Genomic DNA, 25,845 nt, shown 5'->3' with positions numbered 1-25,845 from the left:
TGGCAAATTTGGTCTGGTATGTCCATGTCTGTGGGCAAAATCCCGCTTAGGAGCACAAGCTGCTTCGGAGCATGTGAGGTGGGAAGCATGGGAGTCTGCAAGGGCCAGTTTGGTTTCAGAGGAGCACAGAGGCCACCAGCACCCCACACCCTGCTGTTCACAGCACCGGAGTCTTCATCACGCCCAGCAAAGTTCCCAAACCTCCTCTGCCAGGCCAGTCGCATGGACATCGTCAGTGCACACCAGTGTCCTCCAAGGACAGCGGAAAGCGCAGAGCTTTCTCACTTGGCAAGCGGTCAGAGCATCATGCCGGGATGTGGCAGACATCGGTTCAAGTGCCTAAGGGGTGTGTTTATTCTGTGCAGTATAAACACACCAGTCTGGGAAGTGGCGTGCTGCGCAGAAATGCCTTGAGTCACTTCGTGGAGATAAATACTAAGTTTATGCTCTCCCAGATCTGGGTCCGCCTTGCCCATATACGGCCCACGATCAGCGCTGCCTCGACTTTGCTTCAGGGGCCAGGAGGCGTGGGGATTCATCCCTCGGCACAGGTTTCGGGGGCTGCCGGTGAGTCTGAGGGCCGTGCGTGGGTATCCGTGCCACGCATGGGGATCTGTGCCCTCAGGGCCGGTGGCTTGGGGTCTATCCCAGCCCTGCAAGCCGGAGGGCCAGGTCCCAGGCTGGAGCAAGAGGAGCAACTGCCTTCATCTGCTTTTGTGGGAGCCGTCTGATGCGCCCAGTCGCCTGCCGATGGTTTTAGCAGACGTGTCCTCCCTGCCTGCAGGAAGGCCAGGAGACCTCGGGAGCGGGTGACCGCCAGAGTCACTGGGGCTTTGGGCGGGGAGGTGGGATGAGGACAAGTTTTGCAAAAATCATACAAAGGGTCAGGGTGGGTGTTTGCGTGGGGACGTGGTGGGTGGTTGGGTGGGGACACGGTGGGCTTGTGGCTGTGGGAGGGGAGGACTGAGGGAGGAAGGGGCTGCCTACGTGACGGCCCCGGGGACAGGGTCGGGGGGGGGGGGGGCACCGGGCCGCGGCCAGCCCGGCCACCGGGGGCAGCCCCTGCCCGCCCGGCGGGGGCACCCCCGAGCTACTCGGTCCCACGGCGCCGTTACGCGCCGGCGCTAGGACCCGACAGAACCCCGACCGTCCTGCGAGAGGAGGGGCGTGGCTCCCCGTCATAAGCAGCCAAACCAATGAGCGCTCGCCCCTTCCCGGGTTCATTTACATTCCGGCGCGACGCATCCAATGAACGTGCGAGCCTACCGGCCGCCCCGCCTTCCCCGCCGCCCCGCCCGGGTTGCCGAGGCGGTCGCGGCTCATTCGGAGAATGGCCGCGGCCACGGCGTGCGGCTCCCCGCCTCCCCGGGAACAGCAGCCGCCGCCGCCGCGGAAGCGGGGCGACTCCCGCCGGCGGCAGGCCGCCCTCTTCTTCCTCAACAACATCTCCCTGGACGGCCGTCCGCCCTGTCCTCCCGCCGACAAACCACCGGCAGCCGCCGGCCCGGGCGAGGCGGGGGAGGAGGCGGCGGCGGCGGCGGCGGAACCGGCCGGAGCTCCTCCGCGTTTACTGTCCCCGCCGCCCGCCTGCCAGCCGCCGCCGCCCGCCCTGCTGTTGCCCGGCGTCTCCCCCCTCTCCGCCGCCGGAGGCAAAGGGGAGGCGGACCCCCCCCGCGGGGGTATTTTTTTGCCGCAGCTGCTGCTGGGCGGTCCGCTCTGCCCGCCGCCCCCGGCGCCTCCAGCCTTACCGGGGATGCTGGCGGCGGCTAAACCGGGAGCCCCGGGGTTGTTGAGCCCCACGCAGAGCTCGGCGGGTGGCGGCTTGGCGCTGGAAGCACAGCGGCAGAGGTGAGTGAGGGGAGCGGGGAAAACGCCGGGATGGATCGCGCATCCGTGACCCCGCGGGGCGTGGGAAGCGGCGGGACCCCCCCCCCCCTGCCCCGGCGGGGGGGGGGGGGGCCTGGGAAGAACCGGACTTTCCCAGGGCCCTCGACCGGCTGGTGGCTTCGGGGTGGCGGGGAGGGGACGACGAGGGGGGTTGGGGAGCGGAGCATGGGAAACGGCCGCCCCCGGGGAAAGCGGCCGTGGGAGGCGGCGCCCGCCCCGTTTGTCGCCTGGTCCCGGGAGGGAGCACCGGGCCCGGGGCAGCCCGGGCGGAGGTGGAGGGGGGGGGGGACGACACAGACCGGGGATATTCAGCCTCGTAGGCAGCCCGGGGAGCGCTGCCCTGCTCTGCCCTGCTGTGGTTGTGGGAGCGCTGGGTGTGCGGTGAGGGGGGTTTGGGGGGTAGGTCACTCGCTGAGTCTCTGGCTGCAGTTCTGCGGTATCCTGAACCCTGCCTCCTGCTTTTCCCTAGCCTGGTTTGGGTTTTCTTTTTTTTTTTTTTTTTCTTTTTTTTTTTTTTTTGCATTTTTCTGTTTCCAGATGAAGCCGACAGAGTCCTTGCTGGGTAGGACTCTTCCTCCGTGCAACGGCCGCACTGCTGATGTAGTGCCTTCTCCTCATCTCTGCTGCTCGTCTGTGCAGTAACGCTGTATATTAATAAACGCTTGTTGTACGCTGGGAACTCGGGAGTCAGCCTCGGGGGAGGATGTTCTGGCCTTCAGTGCAGGATTACCGCTGCGTTTCCAAGGGACTTCCATCAGCCTGAAAGTGTTGGTTTTCTAATCAACTGGAAGGCGGGCTCTTGCTCAGATCTTGGGGATTTGAGCTCTGAAGGAACTCTTTTCAGGCCGTTTCTTGCATAAACAGCTTTGTAAAGTGAGCCGGCCCTCTGAGCCTGCAGATAGGCAAAGCAGTATCAAAGGCTTTAAGTCTCTGTGGTCTTTAGAGTGGCTTCCAGAGCTTTGTTAGTGAGCTGAAATAGAGATGTTGTCTGTGCTTTAAAGCTGGGGAGCTTTGCTAATGCAGTTGATGGGTGTTCCCTTTCAGGGTGCATCTCGCAATGGAGGTGTCCTGCGTATCCCCACGAAACGGCTGCATAGAGGCTCAGGTGAATTTAAAGAGTAGTAGCTGTTTGTCAGTAAGGTGTGGGGGTCCTCAGGTGCGTCATCCCTCCTGGGTTTTTTTCCTTCTTGGACTGTCATTTACCACCCGTTGCTTTTCTATGTGTAATGCAAGAGACCTTTCTTTCCTTACTTCGTGGAGAAATTGAAGCTGGGCCTGCTGGATGGATGCCCTGTGTGCACAGATTGCACTGTTGTGTACCGCTTGTGGAGTAGGAAAGCCTGAAGTGAGGGTGTTGCTGTGGCACGGCTCCTTCCTAGCACTCCTGGTCCACAATAGCCGCGTACAGCCGTGCGGTACGATTTCATTTCATTGCTTTAATATTGCAGGTGGAGCTCTCGAGGGCAAGTTTTGCATCGAGAGCTTTACAAGCACGGTTACCTCTGCGGGTGCGATGCTCGGTGTGCCTGTGTGTACTGAGTTCTGGACTGATGGAGTTTGTGCAAATGATTCAATCCTTCCCCTTCCCGTGCCAAGTCAATAGGACACTAAGAAAACATTCCTAGGATCTTCTCATTTGATGTCCTTCCTGCCTCTTTCCTTGGCATCTGATCTTACACGTTATGTTCTGCTATAGTAATTCTAATCAATCTAGCTGAAAAGAATAATAAATCAGAAATAAAAGGTAGAGAGAAGTGCGAGGAGGTAATCAAGGCAATGAAAGGGCTTCTGTCTGAATAATGACAAACCAGGCCATGATTTTTCAGCTTGGAAGAGGTGGCTGAAAGGGTATATTGTATTGCATTAATCATTTTGTATACTACTTACGAGGGTGATTTGGAGCGAGAGTTCTTCTACTTTTTGTCTTTAAAGAAGAAAAGGGTGAGTGGAGAACATCCGCTGAAACTCTCGGGCAGAAGATCCACATCTTTACCTGGCGATACACACATCTTCTGACAAAAGGACAGTTTTAAGCTGCCTGTGGGGATGTGTTGGGCCCAACGTATCTCCTCCCGGTCACGCTGGGCACAGGAGTGGGTGAGACGGACCATCCCTCGGTAATTACGATTTCACCCTTGACTTGCAGGGTGAGGGACCTGGAGCACTTTATTTTTTCGCTGGATGGTTCCATGGTTTGCTCTATGACAAAGCAGCCCTTCATCCCTGCGGAACAGCGGCGTCTCCTCTTGTTGCAAATACATGAGGAGGGATTTGGGGGCTTTCTTTCCTGCAGAACGGTGGTGGTTATGCTGCTTCCCCTTCTGTGTGTGGCATGCTGTTTGCAAAATAAGATTCAGAAATCAGCAAACAATCGCAAAATGGGTTTCCTTTTACTGGGACTCGGGAATCTGGGTAACGTTTTGCCATACAGTAACGGTATTGCTACTCTAGATAGGTTAACTGCATGCATCGTGCAAATATACAGGCATGTGAAGGCATCAGAGGGAAGGGGGACGTGGAATCTGCGCTGGGACTCTGGGCATCTCATCTTTGGTGCCTGCTTAAGGCAGCTGCTCTCCTCAGAGTCCTTTTTTTAGTCACTGTCAAGAGCTGCTTTGAATTGCTCTCAGCGGAGCCTCCCTTAAATGCACCAGGAGCGCGGGCTGAAGGGTCTCCAGGTTCGCTCCATCCCTGTTCGGTGACCGGTGCCGCTGCGGTCCTGTGCCGTGCCCCGGGGATTTCATCGTGCTGGGGCTTGCCCCCATCAGTGGAGATCGCTTTATCTAGAACTGGAGGTTTCGTTGGGCAGAGTTTTATTACAAAACTTGATCTTGAGTTGATTACGAAGTTGCGAGAAGCTGATGAGACTGGCCAGCGTAGCTCAGGGCAGGCTGTGACAGCACCTCTGCTAGGGTCGGTGGTTAGTTATTACCAACAGGCAGGATCTTTAGTACAGCCCAAGGAATCGGTGACCTGCTCAGCTGATGTACCGTGGAGTTTCTCAGAGCTGCTCGGTAGCTGGCGGGTCCTTTAGGATGGAAACTTCAGCGGCGCACGCTCCCTTGGAGGCACCCTTCAATCTGGATGCTTGGTTTCATTGTGCTGCTGGCTGAGCATTATGAACTTAATGACTTTAACCTTCCACTTTCGTTTTCGTAAGGAATCTTCTGTTTACGGGATCTTAAATTACAATGCTGTGTTATACCAGCTTGCTTGCTTAATCTGCTTGCCAACCCTTGTCCCTTCTCCCTTTCCATCTTGCTCTGTTCTTTTGTTCTTTCAAAGAACAAGCCTCACAAAAAGCAGTGGAGGGAGGCAGCAAACAGCGAACAAATCGCCATTCACAGATTTTTTTTTTAATGAATTTCTGCAGCTGGGTCTGAAACTGGCAGGGCTTTCTGGGGAAATGCAGATAGCAGAGGGCCCTGAAAATAGCCAGGTTATGAAAGCATGAAGAATGGGAACAGGCCTGAATGTCAATGCCTGTTGTGCTTCTGAGGCTTCGGTATAGCGCAATGTAAAGCGGCTGGTTTTGCCGTAATATTTGCTGCATTTTGCTGAGCCTAAGAATAAATACGGAGACTACGTTATTTGCAACTGATGCTTTAATGTCCTTGGTGTGCCGTGGTCAGGGAGCTGAACTGAATGCTCATGGTTGCTGATGAATCAGAAATGACTGAGCTAATTTAGGTCATTTTAAGGGTGGGAGTTTAAACAATAGTTGATAACAGTAGCACTTTGGACCAACTCTGCTTTTAAGTGTTAATTGGATGCTGGATTGCTGACATAGGTGTGATCAAATTAGTTGGGTGGAATGGTGGAAATGCTTGGTCAGGCTTTTTATGCTTATGATGGTTAATGTGTTGTTTTGTTCTTCTGTCAGCTTAGTGGCTGTTTTCACTTCAAGAAATAAAAATATTTTTAAAAAAACCCAACCCTCTGCTAATAAACAGATTTTGTTGAGATGGATGAAATACAATGTTTAAAAGTCTCAGGTTTAGTTTCTAGCCTTATTTGGAATAACCTGAGCCCACATGGTACCTTTCAGGAAGCAGCAAGATCTTGTCAGAGCCGGCAAGCTTTGACCTTTCAGGTATGAACAGCAGACTGGGATGTGGTGCTGAGGGCTGAAAATGAACATATTCTAAACCTGAACTTTGTTTAAAAGTCAGCTGAAACATTAAGGCTTCTCCTTCTCGGCAAGCACAGTTTGCTTTGACAGCTTTCTCTCATATTTGCAACTGCAGGTGAATTGCATGTGTCTAATACTAAATGTTTATAATTTATAGATGCCTGTAGTATTTATACCTGGCTGGGGATGTCAGATAATATTAATCAGAAGTAGTAAGTTGTATGCCTAGCAGGAAACTTGGAGATCAGAAAATCCATGTCCTTGTATCCCCCATACCTCTGCAAATGGGTCTGGGTCAAACCATCCTAAACTCTGCTAATGCCAAGGTTGTTTGACCTCTTCATTTAAAACAGTCCAGAGGCTGCTAAAGTAACTTTGATCTCCAGCCAGGAGGAGTCTGTACAGAATGAACTGTACTTGCAGTTGATTTCACCGGCTTTTCCAAGCAATTGTGCAGGAGCCCCAGCAGCGAGTTTCGGGATGTTGTGGGAAAGGGGATGCTCTGGAAGCGTGTTTCCATCTTTCCTTTTCCCTCGCTGCTGGCTCGCAGTTCCCCTCTGCAGGAGATGATGAGGGTGGTCAGAATGATGCTGTCTTGCTGCTTCAAGTCAATGAGTCATCAGCTGAGAGGGAAAATGCTACCACATGAAATGTAAACAGCCGAATAGCTTAACTTTGGGGAGGCGTTGGTGGGGCCCTGTTTCAGGCATCCAGTAAGCAAGTCCTGTAGGAGTGTTACGGTCGGTGAGGAGGATGTGTTTGGGTTGTCAGGACTCCTTACCATAACTTTGCTGAGCCCCAAAGTCCTTCTTGATAATTGCAGAGACGTGGGCTGCCCAAACTTGCATATGCTTTGCCGACTGACCGGACAGCTATCTCATTTATCTGTAGGGGAAGCTTCTTTGGGGCTGTTGTGTGCTCTTGGCACCATGACTGAACCAGTTCAGAAGAGTTATTAGTGGTGGTGATTTTTTTTTATTATTTTTTTTGCAAGCTCCTGTGAACTGTGGGATGAGGCAGGCAGGCAAGGAGGGAAAGATCTCTGCTTTCAGTTTTAAAGAGTGGTTCTGAGCTACAGATGAGCTCTTCTGCTCTGGGTTTAGGTGTGGTTTGTTTGATTTAGAAGAGGAAAAAAAAAGGTGGAGAGAGGAGAAATGACTCTTGCAAAATTCTCTATCTTTTTTTTTATTTATTTCCTGCAGTATGTGTTTTAGTTATATTAAATCTTGAAGACTTAACTTCAGCTGTCATGTGTTCCTCCTTTTTCCATCTGTCAACCAGTTAAAGCTGTGAGGCTGTCAGGCTGAGCGAGCCTGAAGATGCTTTTGAGCCTTCTTTTGAAGATTGTTCTGAAGTCTTCTGGCTCTGTAGTTTGAGTTTAAAAATGCGTATCTGACGTGCACACGAGCATAATGAAATTTGGATTCTTTAATGAGCACGAGGTATTGTTGATAAAGCAGGTGACTGCAGATGGCGGGCGCTCAGCTAAAGCCACTCTGTCATGCTAGCTCTTCAAATGCAGAGCTTTAAACTCCTAACGTTTGGTTTACAGTAAATTATATACACAACAGCTGTAAGTTATTATGGTCTAACCTCTGGAAAAAGATGTTAAATGAAGAACCTTTAACTGGTCTCGTAAGCGCGAGCGAAGCAAAAGCGTTTCACGAGATGGCATTTGTGAGATGTATTGAATCTTTAAAACTAAAAGCTTGCTGCCAGCCGACCCTGCTGCCTGATCCCAGCAGCCCTTCTCCTGGGAGCTCTGAACACCCGGACCCCGCAGCCACCTTCCGCAGGCAGCGTTCCTCTTGTGCCAGCTCTCGCTCAGCATCGTGGTACCCGAGCTCACCGTAGCCTGCAGACCAGCCTCGGACCTGGGTAGCCGTTTCATTTGCTAGCCAGCCACAGGGCTGAACTGCTACCGGTCAAAGCTGCTTGCTCGACAGCATGGACGGATTTGCATTTGCTCTGTTGTGGTCACTACAATTTAAGCATAAAATTTTGCCCTGGTCAGGCTACAACCTCTTGATTGTGGGTTGGAGGGGATGACTGATGTTGTGGTGGAAAGAAGCAAGTGCCCATAAAAACACTGGGAGACCTCTCTAAACCTCCTTCAACTGGGTTTCCTCCAGTCGCCTGTTTTGAATTTTCTTCTCCCCAGTTAAAAGCTTCTCTCTTTTTTTTTTTTTTTTTCTTTTAACTTGGGAATTTTATTGTGCTGAAGGCTTTTATTTTAACAAGGCACATGATGAAATGACAGCATCACCTCTTGGGGAAGTGCATGAATATTTCTAGCATAATGCCCCCTGTTATCAAGGACACACTTTGCATTTCACTGGCCTGTTTTGGTCAGCAGTTCAGTGCTTAGTGAGCAGAGCACAAAGCACAGAGGGAAGCAGGTTGATGAGCTAGGAGTACCTCCAAAAACTGGTAGAAACTTGGAGAAATACAGTTACTGGCTGTGTCCTGGCCAGCACACCGAGTTTGCTTTGTGAGAAGCAGCAGGGATTTTAGGAGTGGGCTTTAGAATTGGGCTCTGGGCACAGCAACCTTTATATCTGGTTTGGTGGTTCTGTTGCAACAGATGGCTTTCATACTTACTGGAAGGCCTTGTTTTATCCTTGGATTGTCTAAACACTCTTAGCACCAAAACAATGTGATTTATGAAACGCAATGAATACAAAGCTCATTTCCTTGTAGCATTAGGTCTTAATCATATGTGGTTGTGAATCAGCAGTGAAGTAGCAGCCACTGTGAAGAGTATCTGATTTCCTTCCTTGTTAGGATTTAAAACTCTCCAGGCTTAGAGCTTCCCACTTGCTCTGCCTCCACCTTCATTCAAATTATACTTAATTTCTGTTCCTTCTTGCCTGTCCCATAGGCTGCATGACACGTTCTTTTCCTTGCACGTGGCTTTACTGGTGTTTGAGGAGTGCAGGATTTTCTCCTGGCTGTTTGGGACCAGCAGGAAAGCCCCTGGTGCCCCTTCAGTTTTGCAAACAAACCTTGAATAAGAACACAAAGGTGGAGGAATGGAGCCTCCTCGTCATCCTGAGGTCTCACAGAGGGACCTGCTCTGAAGCGTAGAGGTACTTTCCATGCTCCTGTGGCTAATTTGGGTTTACTCTTTAAAATGAAGACTTGTATTCTTTATTCTCTGGCAGTCTGATACTTAAACAAATGTTAGAACGAGCTCCAGGGATGGTGGCCTGCAATCCAAATGGCACATTTGCAGTGCCATAAAACAGTGAGTAGCTGACTTTGTAAAGAAGGAGCACTTGGCTGTATGCTTATTATTGGTTATGCAGGGTATCTTCTCTGCTGCTGCCTCTCATTGAACATCAGAGCTGAAACCATCTATCCATGAAAATGGCTCGCTCGGTGCCAGGCACTTCATGGTGTTGATTCTTCATTGAAGTCATTTCTTTCACCACATATGTGGTTTTGATGGTGATTCCATATAAATGTGGTCTCTGACTTCTTTTGGCTTTAATTACTGAGAACTTGTTGCTACTGGTGAGCTGTACTCAATCTGCTTTTGAGCAGAAAACTCATTAATTTGAGCGCTGAGGGTGGTAAGGCACAGGGAACTGATATGAGAATAGGGACGTTCACACTCGTATGCTCTGAGATGCAAGCCTGAAAACGGTAAATGTCCCCTGGGCTCTATAAGTAATGGCAGTTGTGAAAAAGTCAGCTTAAAAACTGGAACTGGTTTTCTTAATCCCTTGATGCCAGTATTTTACCTAGTTAAACTGAAGCACAGTTCATACCTGGCTGTTGGCTTGCCTGTGAGGAAGGAAAACGACACAGCTTAATCTTTAAAATATGTCTTGGCAAAACAAATCTGACAGGTATGTCTTCCTACTGTAAACTGGATTTGGGATCTGTATTTCTTGTGCAGATTGCCTTTGACTGTTGTTACTAAGCTGGTGCTTCCAAAAACCAATAAATGATTTTTGTCCTTGTTATATTAATAACTCAGTCCCTTGACAGCTGTGATTATACTGAGGCCTGTAAAGGACCTTACAAAGGGACGTCCATATTAAAATAAAACTCTTTCAAGTGAGAAATAGGAAACCAAATTCTATTAGTCCCTAATTTTACACAGTGATTAAAAATCCTTGACCTCCCCCATTCCAGCCATCTATTAGCAGTACGTATTGCTAAAGAGCACCAGAGGATACGAGCCTTGCTGCTAATTTTAGCCCAGTGCCTGGGGGGTGCGTGCCTGCGTGGGTGCATGCAGCCGGGCATCCTTCCCCAGCAAAAAGACTCCATCCGAAACAAATCCGCCTTGCCAGTCCCTTTGGCTGGAGGAAATCTCAAGTCGTGTTACTGGGCTTTTGCAGCATCTTTGAACGCTCGTGTCGCAGGGCTTTTGGTGATCCTAGGAAGTGGTGAGGATAAGAAGTCATGGCAGAAGGTGGATTCCGGGTGGTCCTCACGAGAGGTGGGGGTTAACTGGGATGGGAGGAGAATCCCAGTAAGATTGTAGAAACTTCTGATTTCGCCCTTCAGGAAGGAGCGAGACCAGCCACTCCGTTCACCTGCTGCGGCAGAAACGCAGGGACCAGAAGGGCAAAACGGAGAGAAGCTTCAAAATCGCCAAACGGCAGCTCCACGCAGGGGCTTAAGTAAGATCTTTGGCCGCTGTAAGGCCCAATATTAGGGGTTAAAATGAGATTCGTGAGGGCTGCTTGTTTCCAAGCCTGGAAGCGGAGCCTGGGAGCGCTGAGCAGGGACACGGGTGCCCAAAGGGCTGCCCCGCTGTCCCTTAGAGGACACGCTGCCCCAGGAGCAGGCGTGGAAGAGGTTTGCGTGTGCCCGAAGCTACGTCTGATAGCACGGGGTTAGTCTCTCTTTTGCATTCAACTATCATACCTGCTAAAGAATGGGCGACTTGGACGTTTCCAACTGCAGCAACATCCTAAAACTTCACCCTTGTCCTCTTGGGAGTCTGCAGGTAGCCCAGCCTGTGGGTGGGAAGGGGGAAAATCCTCTTGGCGAGCCATCGGAAAGGTCACTGTTCTTTAATCTGGAGCTGTGACTTAACCAGCTTTTTCCTTTCAGTTTGTAAGAGAGGACACGTAGGGATTACCGGTGCTATACATAGATTGCTCTTAGCTGCGTCCTGTTCTGCTGGGAACACTTAAGAGCTGTATCAGCCTCGGGGCTGGGGATCCTGCGTGCTGCTTTGTGCCTTGTCGCTTGCCCTCTGCGGAGAGTTTCTCTGCCAGCACGTGGTGGGGCACGGGCAGGACGAGAAGAAGACAGTTCTGAAGCTGGAAGAAGTTGGGTTTCCTCAGTGGGAAATCCATCAGAAAGGATAAACATGTGGGCTGGTTACCCCTTCCCAGGATGGGAGTCAAAATGCGACTCTGAGCTTGATTTGATGGGGTTTTATCTGAACACAAGGGGTTTGGTGGTGTTTGGGGTTTTTGGGTTTTTTTAAGTGTGGGTTTAGATCATCAGGGATTCGGCAGCGGTGTTGGATTGTGTGTGTATCCGTGTGTGCACATGGAGATAAGCTAAGGCGTAATCCAGAATTCCTCTGCTTGATAGCCCCTTATCTCTGAGCATGTGCTGTGTGTGTTTTCTCTCTTGGCGGGTCCCTTCGGAGGCGCTGGCTGCGTAAACACAGATGATGTTTTTAATGTTAGAGTTCTGGGAGGGTTGTGCTTTATTGGCTCCTAAATTAGTGGGGGGAAGCACCCAAAAGTGAGCTCCTGGCCAAGGACGTACAAGCAAGCAAAGCCTCTATAGTTTGTCAAGGAAATAGCTGGTATTGGCTAATGGGCGTGTTTGAACTTTCTTTAGGATACTGTTGAAATTACAGCCTGCTCTACAGAATTCATTAACACTTTAAGATTGGATACTTCGATTTCTAATTGTCAGCTAGCCTGTCGGTGGGGGTGTGTGTAAGGTAACTTACAGTGCGTGTATAGATTTTAGTATTCTGGTTTAGCATTTAAGTTGTGTTTGGCACCAAATGCTCAGTGTAAACTACTTAAAATCCTTTGAATTCCAGTGGATCAGAGCACAAGCGAGAAGTGTTATTGTAGATGAAGCTGCTTAGCACAGGATACGTGACTTGATGTTTTTTCATCAAAGCCACCAGCCACTGAAGTGATCCTGTGCTGCCTGTTGTTGAAGTGTGGATTGGCTGCATGAGAAGAGCACTCAAACTGAAGAAAATATATATATATGTGTGTGTGTGTTTATATAACAATAAGTGCACACTACTCAAAGTGTTAAGTTTTGCAGCATGCTCCAAGTACTGCACTACCTAATAAAGAAGTTCTGTACGTGAGCGGTACTAAGGAATCTAGCAAGTCTCTCTTGGACTGCAGCGAGGGAGCTGTGTTGCTGTAAAACGTTGGCTTGAGCATACAAACTGTTTCGGGTACTCTTAACTGGATTAGTGAGAACTCTTTATGTACACCTTGTTTTGAGATTTGAGGGAGAGTGTCTTGCTTAGCGTCTGGGATTCCTCCAAAGTGACAGCTTCACTTGAGGACAGAAAACATTATTTACAAGCGAAGCTAAAAATGAAGTTTCCTGTTGGCAGAGTGGGGATGAGTCATTGTGGTTTTGAGTCAAGGGGCAGGATCCTCCCTTCACTGCGGCAGGTTTTCGCTTCCAGATATGCTCTCACAGAGCAGCAGGTTCAGGTGTTTGTCACTTCTGTCCCCGTTACTAAGAAAACGGGACAGTGTTCAGAAGGTGTGATGCTGCGGATGGGTCTCCACCGTGGTGGCCGAGCACACCTTCATCGACCCTGAGAGCAGTTCCACCTACAGCACTGGGGAGTTACTGGTGAGGGTCTAGCCGTGGCTCTCCCAATCCATCCAGCTACGTACGTTGGCATCCTTTTACAGAACTACGTGATGTTTTTTTGTACCGGTGCCTATTGTGGTTGGCATTAGCTGTGTTTTCCCTTTGCTCACCACACGTGGCGTCTTTCTGTCTGCACCCAGCCAGGTCTGCCCCAGGAGGGGAGGAAGGCGGTGGATGTCACCAACTGTGTTCGTGCCAGGAGGTTTGAGATTGGCCTTGACATTTCATGAAGTGGGTTTTTTTATTGGAGGTTAGATGCCAAAGTAGACTGGAGGACCGTGCGTATGTGAAAGCATTCAACTTTCCTGTGCAGTTCTTGCTGAAAAGCAAAAAAAAAAAAATTAAAAAAAATCTTAAACTGAAGTGCTGGTGAAGGGTGTTGAAGCTGTGCCAGGAACGTTCTTCAGTAGCACCCTTAATAGCTGTTGATTTGTAGGAGACAGTCTCTAGCAATACTGAAGGTGTAAGTCCTGTGGGAGGATTTACCTCTCTTGTGTTTACGGAAAGGGACGCTAATTTTTCATCCTCCCACCCGTTTGAGTTGTGGTCTTTTTTTTTCTCTTTTAAGAATGCCTGAAGAGTGCTGCTGAGAACCTGGAGACAATCTCCTTTTGGGGAAAAAGTAAAGTTTTATATGGGAATATAAATTATTACAAATTGACTGGAAAAGGGCACTAATTATATTTTATTAAGGAGTTTGTAAGGAGACTTTGGCATTCATTCTCTTTATATACTTGAAGACACAGAGAAAATGGTAAATTGTTTCTCTTGAACTTGTGGTGAGGAATGAGGAGCTAATCTGGTTTCAGGAATACTCGGGTTGAAGTGACATTTAGGGCAATGTATAAGGAAGAATACCAGAACACCATCTTTTCTGAAGTGCTGTATTTAGTGTTCGTGGTCTAGCTTGAAGCAAGAGGGGCAAATGCCACTGTTGCTAATAATCTGCTTGTTGTGGAAATCTGTAATTTTATAGCAAGTCTTGTGCCTCGGGACGCTGCCTGTAACAGCGATGTGCCATGTAGAGGGAAACTGCCACGTCTCACTGGCACAGGTTTTGGCAGGCAGCTCTGGCAATAGCTCCAAGTAGCTCAGAAGAGAAGAAATAACTTGCAAGAAGGGGGGGAAAGAGGTGAAAGCACCTGCTTAGTCACTCAGGCAATTTGCATTTCTAGACGCCACGCTTAAGAAAAAGCAGATGGATTTTGTTCATGTCCAGAACTCTGGCGTATCTCTTCTGTAGCAACAAAATAGCGTGGTTTGGTTTCTTACCCAGCTCAGGCTGGAGAGGAGGAAAGGCAAAGTCACCAGGATTAGCAGATTGACCGGCTGTTTCAAAACCTTGAAGTGCTGGGCTTCAAGACCAGACTTAATCCCAAGTAGCTTTTTTTGATCTTCAACTTGAATCAGCTGAAGCTACAAATGGCTTTGCTGTGTAAAACCTCTTCCATAGCTGTTAATGATTAATAAATGCCATTTTTCTTGACCTCTCCCCCACCCTGCCCCTTGCACCCACCCCAGGTGCCATGCTTTTGCTTTGGTGTTGGGTGTTAACGTCCAGGCATGAGAGCCTGGCCTTGGTCTGTCCACGTGGTTTGGCTGCTCATGGGTGCCAGAGCTCTGATGCAGTTTAAAGTTTGAATTTTTTCCAAAAGTAGATCTTGTCAAACCAGAGTCCTGCAACTTTTTTCTTGTATACTGCTTCTGTGTTGACTTCCATGGCAGTATTGTCCATTGAGTTGCTGTGTCACTTTGGAAGAAAACCTTGAATGCATGTGGCCTGTGCTAAAAATGTAGCACAATTTAAGCTTAAACAAAAACAGAAAATATGGACTCTGATAGTTGTAGTGTCAGCTTTTTGCTGGTGGCAGTTGAATCTGAGTGCATTGTTCCTATGGAAATTGCAGTCATAGTTTCACAGTTCATTTGTAAATCTCTACCAACAAAGAATGACTTGACTTTAACAATAGTAGTGTATCTTACTTTGGCAAAGTCTTATTTTTTTTTTGCTTAAGTGTAATATCCTATTACTGTTACACTAACTCACATGATTCCTACTATTATTCTTGTGCGTTCCATTCTGGGATTTCAGATGGGTACCAAATACACTTTGCTTCCTCTAATAACTTTCTCTATTGTTTTCTGGAGACATCTGTCAATTTTATTGAGCTACCGTCATAGACTCTCAGCCTGCTGACTCCTGCAGCTGGAGACAACTGTGTTCTGAATTGAGAGTGCACACAGATGTTCGGTCATCATGCAGATATACCTGTACCTGTCTATAGATTGATATAAAATGACTTATTCCCTTGCCTTGATGAGTGGGTGGCTTTTTGTGACATTTCTTGTAAGATTTTGAAAGGAGTATTTGGAAGCTTTTTAGGTGTTTAACTTATAGGTAGGTTTTCTTATGTGTTGAAGATAGTGAATGCTTTTGTTAATGAAGTTGGTATAAATATGTATTTCAAGGGTCCTAGAGGGGGAGACAAGTTCTTGGCCTTTTTAGGGACTTCAAACTCTTAGTTAAGCACTCTTCATCAAAAAAATCAAAAACCCCTGCCATTTGTCCTAAGAGTTCATAGATCTGTTGCAGTTCATAAACTCAGAGGCCATGAACTAATATTGTTCACTCTTCGTGGTGTTGTACATTTTACAGAAGGCGTTTTATCTCCCAGCGCTGCTCTCTAGACTTTTTAGAAGACATAGTGGAATATGCCAGTGTACGAAGGTACTTTTTTTCAAAAGCAGCATTAATCTCAACTCGTTGCATGCAGTCCTCTCCTCCCACCACCCTCTTCCACGCCAATATCTGAGGTCCTGCATGCTAGTGCTGCCATCTGATCATACAACTGGCATGACTTTTTTTCAGAGCACTTAACAGGTTTGGGTTTGTTTGTTTTTTTAATTGCAGAACCAAGCATATATCTGGGTCTCCAAGACACAAAACTTTGAAGAAGATGCACTTCATCAAGAACATGAGGCAGTATGACACCAAGAACAGCAGGTAACTTTTGGAGATCGAGGTGCCTCCTGTACCCAAATAGGATGTGCTCAGCCGTAGACTCTAATTCAATGCGATTAGCCATTTAATATATCAGTGGGAACAAGGTGATGTCCTTGGGGTCTTGTTAGTTTTATACATCTATCCAAAGCAGTAGGTGCTCATATCTGCTACATCTGCAGCAATATTCTGATGGTTCTGCCATCCTACTTTGAGGAGGTTAAATCATTCTCTTCTAACACCCTCCTTATCTCTAGCACACAGACTGCTTAGAGCTGAGGAGGATTTAAGGAGAATGGCTTGGTTTAGCCAAATTCTTGGCTCATAGTTGCTGGGCAGAAGAGAAGGGCGAGGCTGCGTTCATATTTATTATTAATAGAGGTGTGAGACTTCATCTAAATGTAAAATATTATCTACATCTTTTCACAAGGTTTATGTAAAAATTGCATAAATATAGATATGTATTTAAAGACTAGGATCTCCTTTGAGGAGCTCCCGAGGTGACGGCAGTTTCTGAATGCTGGGGTTTGATACAGAGCTTGGCTCTAAGGACCTACAAGGTCAGCATGAAACTTCTGCTTTTGTGCTGTTTTCTGAAAACATAAAATCCATAGCAGCATCTATGTGACTTTTAGAGCAATATAAGAAGGGTCTTGTGTTCATGTCCCATAAAAAGCTGCTTTGTAACTTCGGAGTCTTAATTCATATCCTCATCTTTTCCCATCTGCTTGCAGGATAGTGTTAATCTGTGCTAAACGAACACTGTGTGTGGCTTTTTCTATCCTACCTTACGGGGAGAGTTTACGGATCAGGTGAGTCATCTTTAACAGCTTTGTGAAATGTCTGGTCTATTGTTTGCAAAAGATCTTTTTAAATGAGCGTGGTTGGTGTAGGTATCTTGTTTTGATGCAGGTGAACTTATTTAACTTACCATTTATGTGTGAGGACAAGAGCTTGCTATCAGAGCAGTACAATCAGACATTGCCACAGTGTCAAAGTGTTCATTCAAACTCCAAGAGAAAAACAGTGGAAAAGGTAGACTTCTCTTCAGGTGTCTATTTGCATTTTAAAGCACTCCAGTCCTGTGAAATCCCTGAAACCAAGTTTGAACACGTGATGTGGCTTGTTGCTGTGTAAGATTTCCTGTATTCCTAAAGTGGCCAGAAATCAAATGTCTTTAGTGCAACAAACAATTGTGTCTGCAAAAAGCATACAGGGCGTCAGGGAAGGATGCCACAGCCTTTATTGGAAACAGTCATGGTTTTATAGTGAAGTTACATCTAAATAAGTTTAAGATGCTCTAAGCCATGAATGTCAGTATTTGCAGTCTAAGGAAAACAGAAGCGGTTTAGACTGATTGAAACTGCTTTTAGTGTTTGTACTGCATTTTTGTATAGAACTGTCAATATGATCACTTACAAGAATCAAAACCTGCTAATTGGATTTCCCTGCAGCTTTGCTCAGTCCCTTGTGAAGTCTTAAGTTGATTCTGTGAAGATCTGTGATTTTACAAGTATACCATAGAAAATACTAATTTTATTCTAATCCACTTTTGGCAAAACAATTGTGTTGTCACTTCTGTCCTGTACATAACTTATGGACGAAGGAAACGGATGTTTAGTGGTGGGAACTGTATTGTATGCAAATACACTTGCCGTAAAAATAGTTGATGGGAAAATAGTCTCTCACTTAATAGAACAGCAGCAAGGTCACTGGAGCTACTTTACAGCAGTTCTGAGCACTGTGTGGGTCTGCTTGTAAGCTGGCAATACAGTTCTTCAACTGAAAGCTGCTTTTTCGCATTGGAATTTAGGTGACAAAGCTGCATGCTGCCGTTGCTGAAGCAGAGTTCTGCTAGCAGCCTTAATTCTTAATTTGGGCCTGTGTGCACAGTGGTTGGAAAATTGCAATTGAAAGGCAAGTTTCTAATCCTGGAAAACTAGTAATATAAATCATGTTTGCTGTTAAGTGTTTGAGCATTAGTGTGTTTACAAATGGTATGGTCTTATGCAGAAAGACTATATTAAAAAAAGTTTACATTTGCTAGGTATATTGTTACAGATTCGAGTTAAAATTATATGAAATCTGATTCTTTAGTTAATGAACATCTCTGTTTTGAAGAATACTTAAAAATTAATGCTTTCTTGGAGATGGGATTGAGGGATTGCACTGTCCTCCATAGAACTCTGACCTGGTGGTGTTGGGTGTACCTAGTGGGGTGTTTACTGTAGAGGAAGCTGGGGTTATGCTCCATTTTCCAATAGTGCATTTTCTTATCTATATTTAGTGATCTAAAGATGGAAGGACAGAAGCAACGACATCCTTCTGGGGGAGTTTCAGTATCCACTGAGATGGTGCTTGGACTGGAAGGAGTAGAGCTGGGTGCTGATGGCAAGGTAAGGAATTTTTTTTCTCTTCTTTTTTTTCTTTTCTCTTGATATCTAATGCCAATGACCAAACCACTGACTGGAGCGGGGGGACAGCAGGTGGGTAAGCTGGCTGCTTTTACCCAAGGACCATTTCATGCTGGGGCAAATCACTTCATTTATGCAGTGCTTTGCTATCCATAAAGTGAAAGCTGTAACTTTTCAGAGCAGTGGAAGTTTGTTTTGATCCTTAACATTTGAAACGTTTGGCTTGTGGTGAAGCTGCTTCTGAGGAGGCTGTTGAAGGCCATGATCGCTTCTGCCTCCATTTCTGGAGAATTGATTTGGCTCTGGTATCTCAGGCAACATGTGAGTGATGTTTTGATAGGAATATGGGTGAAATTTGTACCTCTTCAGTTAAATTTATATACTGACGGAATTGTACTGATGTGATTCTCCCCTTTTCTTTGCCACCACACCAAATCTTCCACAACACTTCCATACTGAAGTCATGGAAGCAAGGCATTCCTCATCCAACTTTTCCCTTCTCTTCCTGTCCCACAGTTTCAGGGTCCCCATTCCCAAATACAAATGCCAGGGGACTCTGAGTTGGACAATCCTAGATGTCTGGAAATAAGCTTTTCAATAAATTTTTCCCCTATAACTACTACAACTTTCTTTTCTTTAAGGTTGTGTCCTATGCAAAATTCTTGTATCCGACCAATGCCCTAGTTGTTCGCAAAGCTGACAGCCATAGTGCTGTTCCCTCATGTCGAGCTAGTGCTTCACGGAGTCTTCCTGGATCAAGATATAAACCTGTGACAGCAAAAACAATACCAGCAGGAACAGACATTGGTAAGAACAGCTGCCAGCTTTGTCACCACTTGTGCACACAGCAGGAAAGTGTAAAAGGAATATATTTGTCTGAAACAATTGCAAGTGGTAAAGTGCATTATGAAGAAGGATGTGCTGCAGCTGGAAAGAGACTGGTTTTAGCACAACCTAGTAAAGAAGGCTTGTTAATGAAGTATAAGCAATGAGCCTTAGGACTGAGACTTGCACACATTCCTTACATCCTCTGTATATCTGGCCTAGTTCTGTTTATGCAATTCAAGGAGTGCAAAGCTTTTCTGTGGAAATGTGAAGTTTTATATTACTCAACAAGAAACATCTGGTGTACATGGATACAGGTGGTCCTCCTTGCCTTCTAGCACAGTAACAGTGCATAAGCCAATGATTTTGTGACAAGAATCCCTTCTCTTGTGTAAAAGAGCAAACCTGACAACTCTGCTGTCTGTTAGATTAGAGTATAGGCAAAATAATTCAGTCTTGTGCAGTTGTTTTCTGTGCATACTCGTGGATGACAGTTTGTACTAAATCTGAAATGGTACATCAAGCACATGCTGGAGAAAGAGCTTGTGTGATTTTTTTTAATAATTCTAATACTTGACTGGTGCATTTATGAAATACAAACTTGTGATTGTAGCTGCAGTTTGCCTGTACTATGGGATCTGCTGACAATGTTTGCTGTTTGAAAACTTTTTTAAAGAGGAAACGGGGAATTTAAAGCTCTGTATCTTATGACCCAATATGTTTTCCTTGTTCCCTCAGGAGGTGAAGCTGGGGAAGCTGCAGAGTACGATCCAAATCTTCTAGATGATCCTCAGTGGCCCTGTGGAAAACATAAACGTGTTCTCATCTTTGCCTCTTACATGGTGAGTGACTGACATACCTGAACAGAGTGAGTGCCTGAAAGATCCTCATATAAAGAACTTCCTCTGGGAAGAAAAAGTTGTGACTTTTTGAGAATTGGTTAGGAAAAATACAAATAATTGGGTTTGTACACTCAGCTTGTCGAGGACCAACCCAACACATATCTACGTGTTGTTATTTGCGGCTTGTAACCATGTGCTTATTAGTTTTTTAAGACTTTGTAGTTGAGATTCAACATGGTCTATTACTTAGGACATTACAGAAATGTTAAATTGTGAATAATAAAACTGGGGTTTGCCTTTGCATTAGTGTCTTTGGAAGACTTGTTTGTCAGTACTGTTCACAAGAGAAATGATAAATTTTGCCTCCTGTGTTTCAGACTACAGTTATAGAATATGTGAAACCCTCGGACCTTAAAAAGGATATGAATGAAACCTTTAGAGAGAAGTTTCCTCATATCAAGTTGACATTGAGCAAAATTAGGAGGTAAGAAACAAGCATTGAATAATGAGAACGTCTTCTATGATGTACGAGGCTGCTTTTATCTTCCACTTGTATGGAGCAAATACTAGATCTATTAATAGTATATATGATTAAACACTAATCTCTTGTTGCCAGTTGAGCTGACTGTAGGATGACAGCCCTGTACAGGAATGTTTAGGGTGCTGAGAAAGGGTAACAGTTGGTTTTCATAGTTCCACCTAAAAGGGTTTTGTTTCACCAGCCCTGGTGTACTAACACTAATAGCCAATTAACAATGAAGCACCATTAGCCTTGAAACAAATACTTGTAACCTGATTGTTTGGCTGTAGTGCAGTCCCACTCTAACTGGATTGTCTTTTTGGACCTTCTGGCTATTTTTGCCTTTCAATTACCAGACTCACTGATGACCATGGAGTCTAACAAGATTCTAGGATAAAGAAGAGTGTTAGGTTTGGGGAGTCTCAATAAAGAAAAGCATTTCATGAAGGCAGGACTATACCACACAGAATTCCTCATCTTCCAGGAAACACGTCTGGCCGCTCATCAGCGAGATGCGCTGTTGCGCCTTCAGAGAGCTGTAATCTTGCTGGTATTACATGGCGGTTAATGCAATCAGGGCCTGCTGAAATAGCCGGCTTAAACACGATTCTGCTGAATCACCAGGGCTCTGTGTAACTCAGCTCCACGTGGAGGGCCTGCTCAGGCAGAGTCTGTGTTCTGCCAGTGTCCTGCATACTCCTCTTTGTAGCCGTTTTGAGTAGTGTGTTTGCACAGCGATCTTCTTGCATGGGTGGCAGCCGTCAGAGGTAGCATCCACCATAAAGTCTGCCTTAATGCTGAAGTGAAGGGCTAGCTGTTGTGGGAAGTGCATAAACCAGTTTGCCTTCCCTCTCAGACCTGATTCTTCCATGAGGTGTGTAGTAGACAGGTCTCCATGTAGCAACTGCTGCGATCTGCACAGCTTTGATGTGGTATTCTGTAGTAGGTCAGGGTGGTTCAGTCTTATGATATGAATCACGAACCAGTTTGGGAGCCCGGAGGGAATCATACAGCAATAGCCTGTGTGTCAATAAGACAGCTAAGCCCCTGATGTTTATGGGCAGATGAGGAACTGTTTTTCTACAGTAGATGTTGTCAGCCAGGTTAAATCAGTTTATGCATCAGCTTCAGCTTGCTGCCAGCTGGACTTCTCCAGTCTAGGATCATACTCATCATGGTTTTCCAAATCAAAGTCTTGCCTGTGTGCTCTTCTGAGTTCCCGTGCTGCAGTGTTTCTAGAGCATTTCATAAAAGGCTGTCATTTTCTTTTTTCCTATTCCCAGTTTAAAGAGAGAGATGCGGAACCTGAGTGAAGAGTGCAATCTGGAGCCGGTTACTGTCTCCATGGCTTATGTTTACTTTGAGAAGCTTGTCCTCCAAGGCAAACTCAACAAACAGAACCGCAAACTGTGTGCTGGTGCTTGCGTTCTGCTTGCAGCCAAGATCAGCAGTGATCTCAGGAAACATGAAGTTAAACACCTTATAGATGTAAGTACTATGAGGCTTGTTTCAGGTGTTGTCAAAACTTTCTGTCTAGCTCATAGAACAAGACAAAGATTAAAGCCAAGATTTTCACCAGTGCATGCTTGCATTTAAGACCAGCTCTTTCAGTCGGTTTTATGTCTCAGTAGGGCTTTTCCTTGATTTTTTTTTTTAATTCATTAAAACTACCTGACTGGTGCAGTCCAATGTCCTACTGATCCCACAGTGAGGTTATTTTTGCACTTACTGTTTCTCGGGCAAACATATGTAACTGTTGTGTGGGTGTCACAGCTGAGCTGATAAGCTGGTTTACTTGTCTGATCCCTGGCAACGCTTTTGATTCTGTAGGTACAGCTCAGGCCATGCATCGGTGACTCCTGTTTTATGCTGACTTAATCTAACAGTGTGTTAGTATCTTGTGGATTAACTGATTCTGTTTCTCCCTCTCCTCTTTTTTGTTATTACTATCATAGAAACTAGAAGAGAGATTCAGATTCAACAGAAGAGATCTCATTGGTTTTGAATTCACCGTCCTCGTAGCTTTGGAACTGGCTCTCTATCTTCCTGAAAACCAAGTTTTACCTCATTACAGACGGCTCACGCAACAGTCTTAACCAAAGCTGCGTTCCAGCTGACAGCCAGTGGTGCTGGTGGATCGCATCACTGAACGCTGCTGCTGGAGTTGCCGCTGGCCTTTCTGTGCCGCTGTGTGTGTCCTGCCACGGCCACAGCTAGTTTTGAAGTCTGCAGTGTGTTACTAAACTGTCGAGGTGTGCATTATGGACACGTATGCCAAGTCTGGGGGATGGTACGAGAAGAGTTATTGGACTTTATTTTCTTTTGGACATCTAAAGCACAAATATTCACCAGTCAGCTGTCATGGCTGCTTATTATTCCTTATTTATCTTTTCGGTTTTACTAAAACTGTTCTTCCCTATGAAGAATACTATGGTATTGTTTGGTTTTGGTTTTGGTTTTTTTTTTTTTTAAGCCTTTGTTGTATTCCTTGAGACTAAAGGAAGCATCACTTCCATTCCAGTGCGCCATAAAGTTCAGATGTTTCTAAGAATCTTCATGCATTTTTACATTAATGAAATGCATACTTTATTTTTTTAAAGATGTGCCTAAAACTGGCTGGTCTGGTACCAGTGCTTTTTAAGTTAGTTATGTTATTTAGCGGGGAATCCTGAATTTGTATAGCCATTTATTCTTTACCTGCATTGGCCTTGCATATAAGGAAAACAATTCCAGTATATCTGCACTAATGATACACAGGGCATCTATTCTCTACTATACTATAGACCTATAAGTAGCAAGATTGAAATTACTCCGTTCCAATTTACTTAACTATTAATACCTTAAGCGTATACACTTTATTTAAAAAGGAAAGATTGTTTGAAAATGTCATGAAGTATCACGTTGAACAAGGTAGCTGCAGCAAAGTGATTGCCATCCTAATTCACTCTTCAGTGGAAGATGAGTGCTTGACTAAGAGCAATTTGCTGTTAAATGTATCATTTATGACTATTTGTTTCAGTGTTCAATAGTCTGAAATAAGCACCTTTTTAGTAGACTGTATTATATATGGTCTTATGTGCTCTGAGCAAATACTTAAGTCAGTAGAGCTACTGCTGCCAAACTAAGCCAATGTAACAAAGCATGCTCAATATTTAAAATGCTACTTTTTTACTCTGTTCTTCCAAGCATCGCATCACTGTGATGGTCCTCATAAAACTGGGATTTGTTGCACATCCGAACAGCCACTTAACGGCTGGTGCCCAGCAGCGCTCTAATGCTTATGCAGAGGTTAAATAACTTCTCTGACCATTGGCTAGTCTTTCATTTTTTTTTTTTAAATATCCAGGTTGGGAATGAACTCTTATATGTGGAACCTTCTGTGATATTGGCTCTTGGGTTTATTTTCTGAAGCAATATTATGATACAAGTAACTGTGTGTCCATTTGCAAGGAACAAAACTGATGCTTGGCTATTACGATTGAGAAATTTGTAATTTAAGTTTGACTTCTAAATGAAATACTAGACCTCGTACTGAGGTAAGGGACCTGCTATCTAATATGTAAAGTAATGTAAATTCCTGTTCCTTGTATTAAATGTTGGTTGTAGCCAAAACCAAAGCTGAATCTTTGCTCTTCAGCTGTGTTTTGTCTGAAGCTAATTTGGCTTCATTAGAATTGCAGCAAACTTTAACAGAGCCCTTTCCTCTTTAAGGCTCAAAATGTATTTTTCATATATAATAATTACAGTGACTATCAAATCTTTTGTAACTGTGTTCAGCTGTATGTAGCTTCAAGTTATTTGTGTAAAATTTAATATGCTTGTGATTTTTCTCTAACACAGAAGGACTTTCTAGTCTCCGTAAGTAAGGTGGTAGCTAATAAGTTAGACAATAAGCTTGCCAGTTATCTTCCAAAAGGTTTAAAAAAATTGCCTACTAGTTAAACATTCTACTGAATATAACTGTCCTTGCATGCAAGAAATAGTGATGCACTAAACATCTAGCATATAATGAGCCTTCAAATTAGCAAACAGTGGTGAAGACAACTGAAGTGGTCCACCACTTCCTAAAGTCATTAGGGGAGGGGACAGAGGTAGAACTGAGCGAAGAAATTTTTCACATGGTATCTCCGGAACAAGTAAAGCACTTTGGCGAGTATGAATGAAATTGGAAAATGTCTTTCTCTGGGAACTTCTTTATTTAGCATATAAAGAGTTTTCTGTGACAAAATTAACTTTCCTTTCTCACCATCTAAGGAAAAAAAAACGCATTTTGGTTTGCAACACTTTGCAGTCTCTATTCAGTGGAAGTTTGTCTAGTTGCAGTGGGCATTACACTCCCAGAATCTACGGTTTCACATCATAAACCGGCAAGCTTTTGTTTTCTCTTTCCGAAGAACAAACTGGGATAAGTAGCATTAAATTACAGAAAGCTGAATGTTGTCTAATGGTTACTCTAAACGTGGGCTTGGGCACACACAGTGTTCTTGAGCTCAAAGGCTGGAGCACGGGCCAAAAACGACGCAGTGGAGTGAACGCTGCTCCCGTGTCTCTGGTGGAGTGGGGGTTTGGGGCTGATGCCGTCCAGAGGTGTTGTCTGCGGCTTGTACATCGGTACCTCTGTTGTGCTATCTGTGCAGAAACAGTCCTTCTGCAGGGATACGGTGATCTCTGTGTGTGTGTGTATGTATAGGTGTCGATTTTTCTGTTTCTAAAGTGTAGCTTGCAGTCCTGTGTGGGAATATTTATCTTTTCACCTAAAAGCTGCCACCATGTGGCAAAGGACTATTACTACGTTATCCATTAATAAACTGAAAGCGGGATGCAAAACAGGACGTGGATGTTACCGGCTTGGGTTTTCACAGCCCAGCTCCTCTTGCTTCGACGAGGAACGAGGTTTCGAGGTCTGTGCCGAGGGGGGGTTCTAGCTCTGTGTAACCGTGTAAAGATGCTTATGGGCTGACTCCCTGACGGAGAACCCTCTTGATAAGAGGCTGTACATTTTTATGTAAACGATACTGTTACGTTTTTGTCTTACTCCATTATTTAAAAGTCTGAGTTGTAGCCTGTTCCATTGTTTGGGGTTTTTTTTATGTTTAGTTGGGGTTTGTTTTTCCCCTTTCTGACCTTGTGAAATTAAGATGCTGTGAAATAAACACTGGTTTTGGTACACGTTTTGTAACCAAACGTCTCGTTTCGCAATGGTCTTTTCGCTTTCCCTCAGGGCTGCTCCCGCGGCCTGCTCCGCGCTCCGGTCCCTTCCCCTCAGCTTCACCGTGCCCTCACCCTCCCTCAACGAACGGCGGTCCCCGGGGGGGTGTGTATCCCGTCTCCGGGGCCGAACGGTGCCGGTCCCCTTCTCCTGGGGCCGCCTCAGCGGGAACGGG

General features: G+C 45.7%; 1 protein-coding gene across 2 annotated transcripts; it reads left to right on the top strand.

Annotated features, from left to right (window-relative positions):
• Positions 1 to 964: 964 nt before the first annotated feature.
• Positions 965 to 25,662, top strand: CABLES2 (Cdk5 and Abl enzyme substrate 2). 2 transcript variants are annotated; one of them, XM_075020548.1, is made up of 10 exons: positions 965 to 1,848; positions 15,516 to 15,587; positions 15,771 to 15,863; positions 16,595 to 16,672; positions 18,148 to 18,256; positions 18,916 to 19,081; positions 19,838 to 19,941; positions 20,319 to 20,425; positions 21,745 to 21,949; positions 22,417 to 25,662. In XM_075020548.1, exons 1-10 carry the CDS (start codon positions 1,331 to 1,333, stop codon positions 22,555 to 22,557), a joined length of 1,593 nt encoding a protein of 530 aa, XP_074876649.1. In that variant the 5' UTR covers positions 965 to 1,330; the 3' UTR covers positions 22,558 to 25,662. The 2 variants fall into 2 exon arrangements, with proteins under 2 accessions (XP_074876649.1, XP_074876658.1); XM_075020557.1 differs by lacking the exon at positions 15,516 to 15,587 and having other exon boundaries at positions 1,268 to 1,848.
• The last annotated feature ends 183 nt before the right edge of the window (positions 25,663 to 25,845 follow it).

The sequence above is a fragment of the Buteo buteo genome, chromosome 2, assembly GCF_964188355.1.
Source record: "Buteo buteo chromosome 2, bButBut1.hap1.1, whole genome shotgun sequence".
Taxonomy (NCBI): domain Eukaryota; kingdom Metazoa; phylum Chordata; class Aves; order Accipitriformes; family Accipitridae; genus Buteo; species Buteo buteo.
This window is presented reverse-complemented; position numbering and strand designations above follow the sequence as displayed.

Coding starts and splice junctions, on each gene's coding strand:
- CABLES2 (XM_075020548.1), top strand. CDS start 1,331: ATGGCCGCGGCCACGGCGTGCGGCTCCCCGCCTCCCCGGGAACAGCAG. Junction 1,849..15,515: donor CTGGAAGCACAGCGGCAGAG/GTGAGTGAGGGG, acceptor TACATTTTACAG/AAGGCGTTTTATCTCCCAGC. Junction 21,950..22,416: donor AAGTTAAACACCTTATAGAT/GTAAGTACTATG, acceptor TTACTATCATAG/AAACTAGAAGAGAGATTCAG.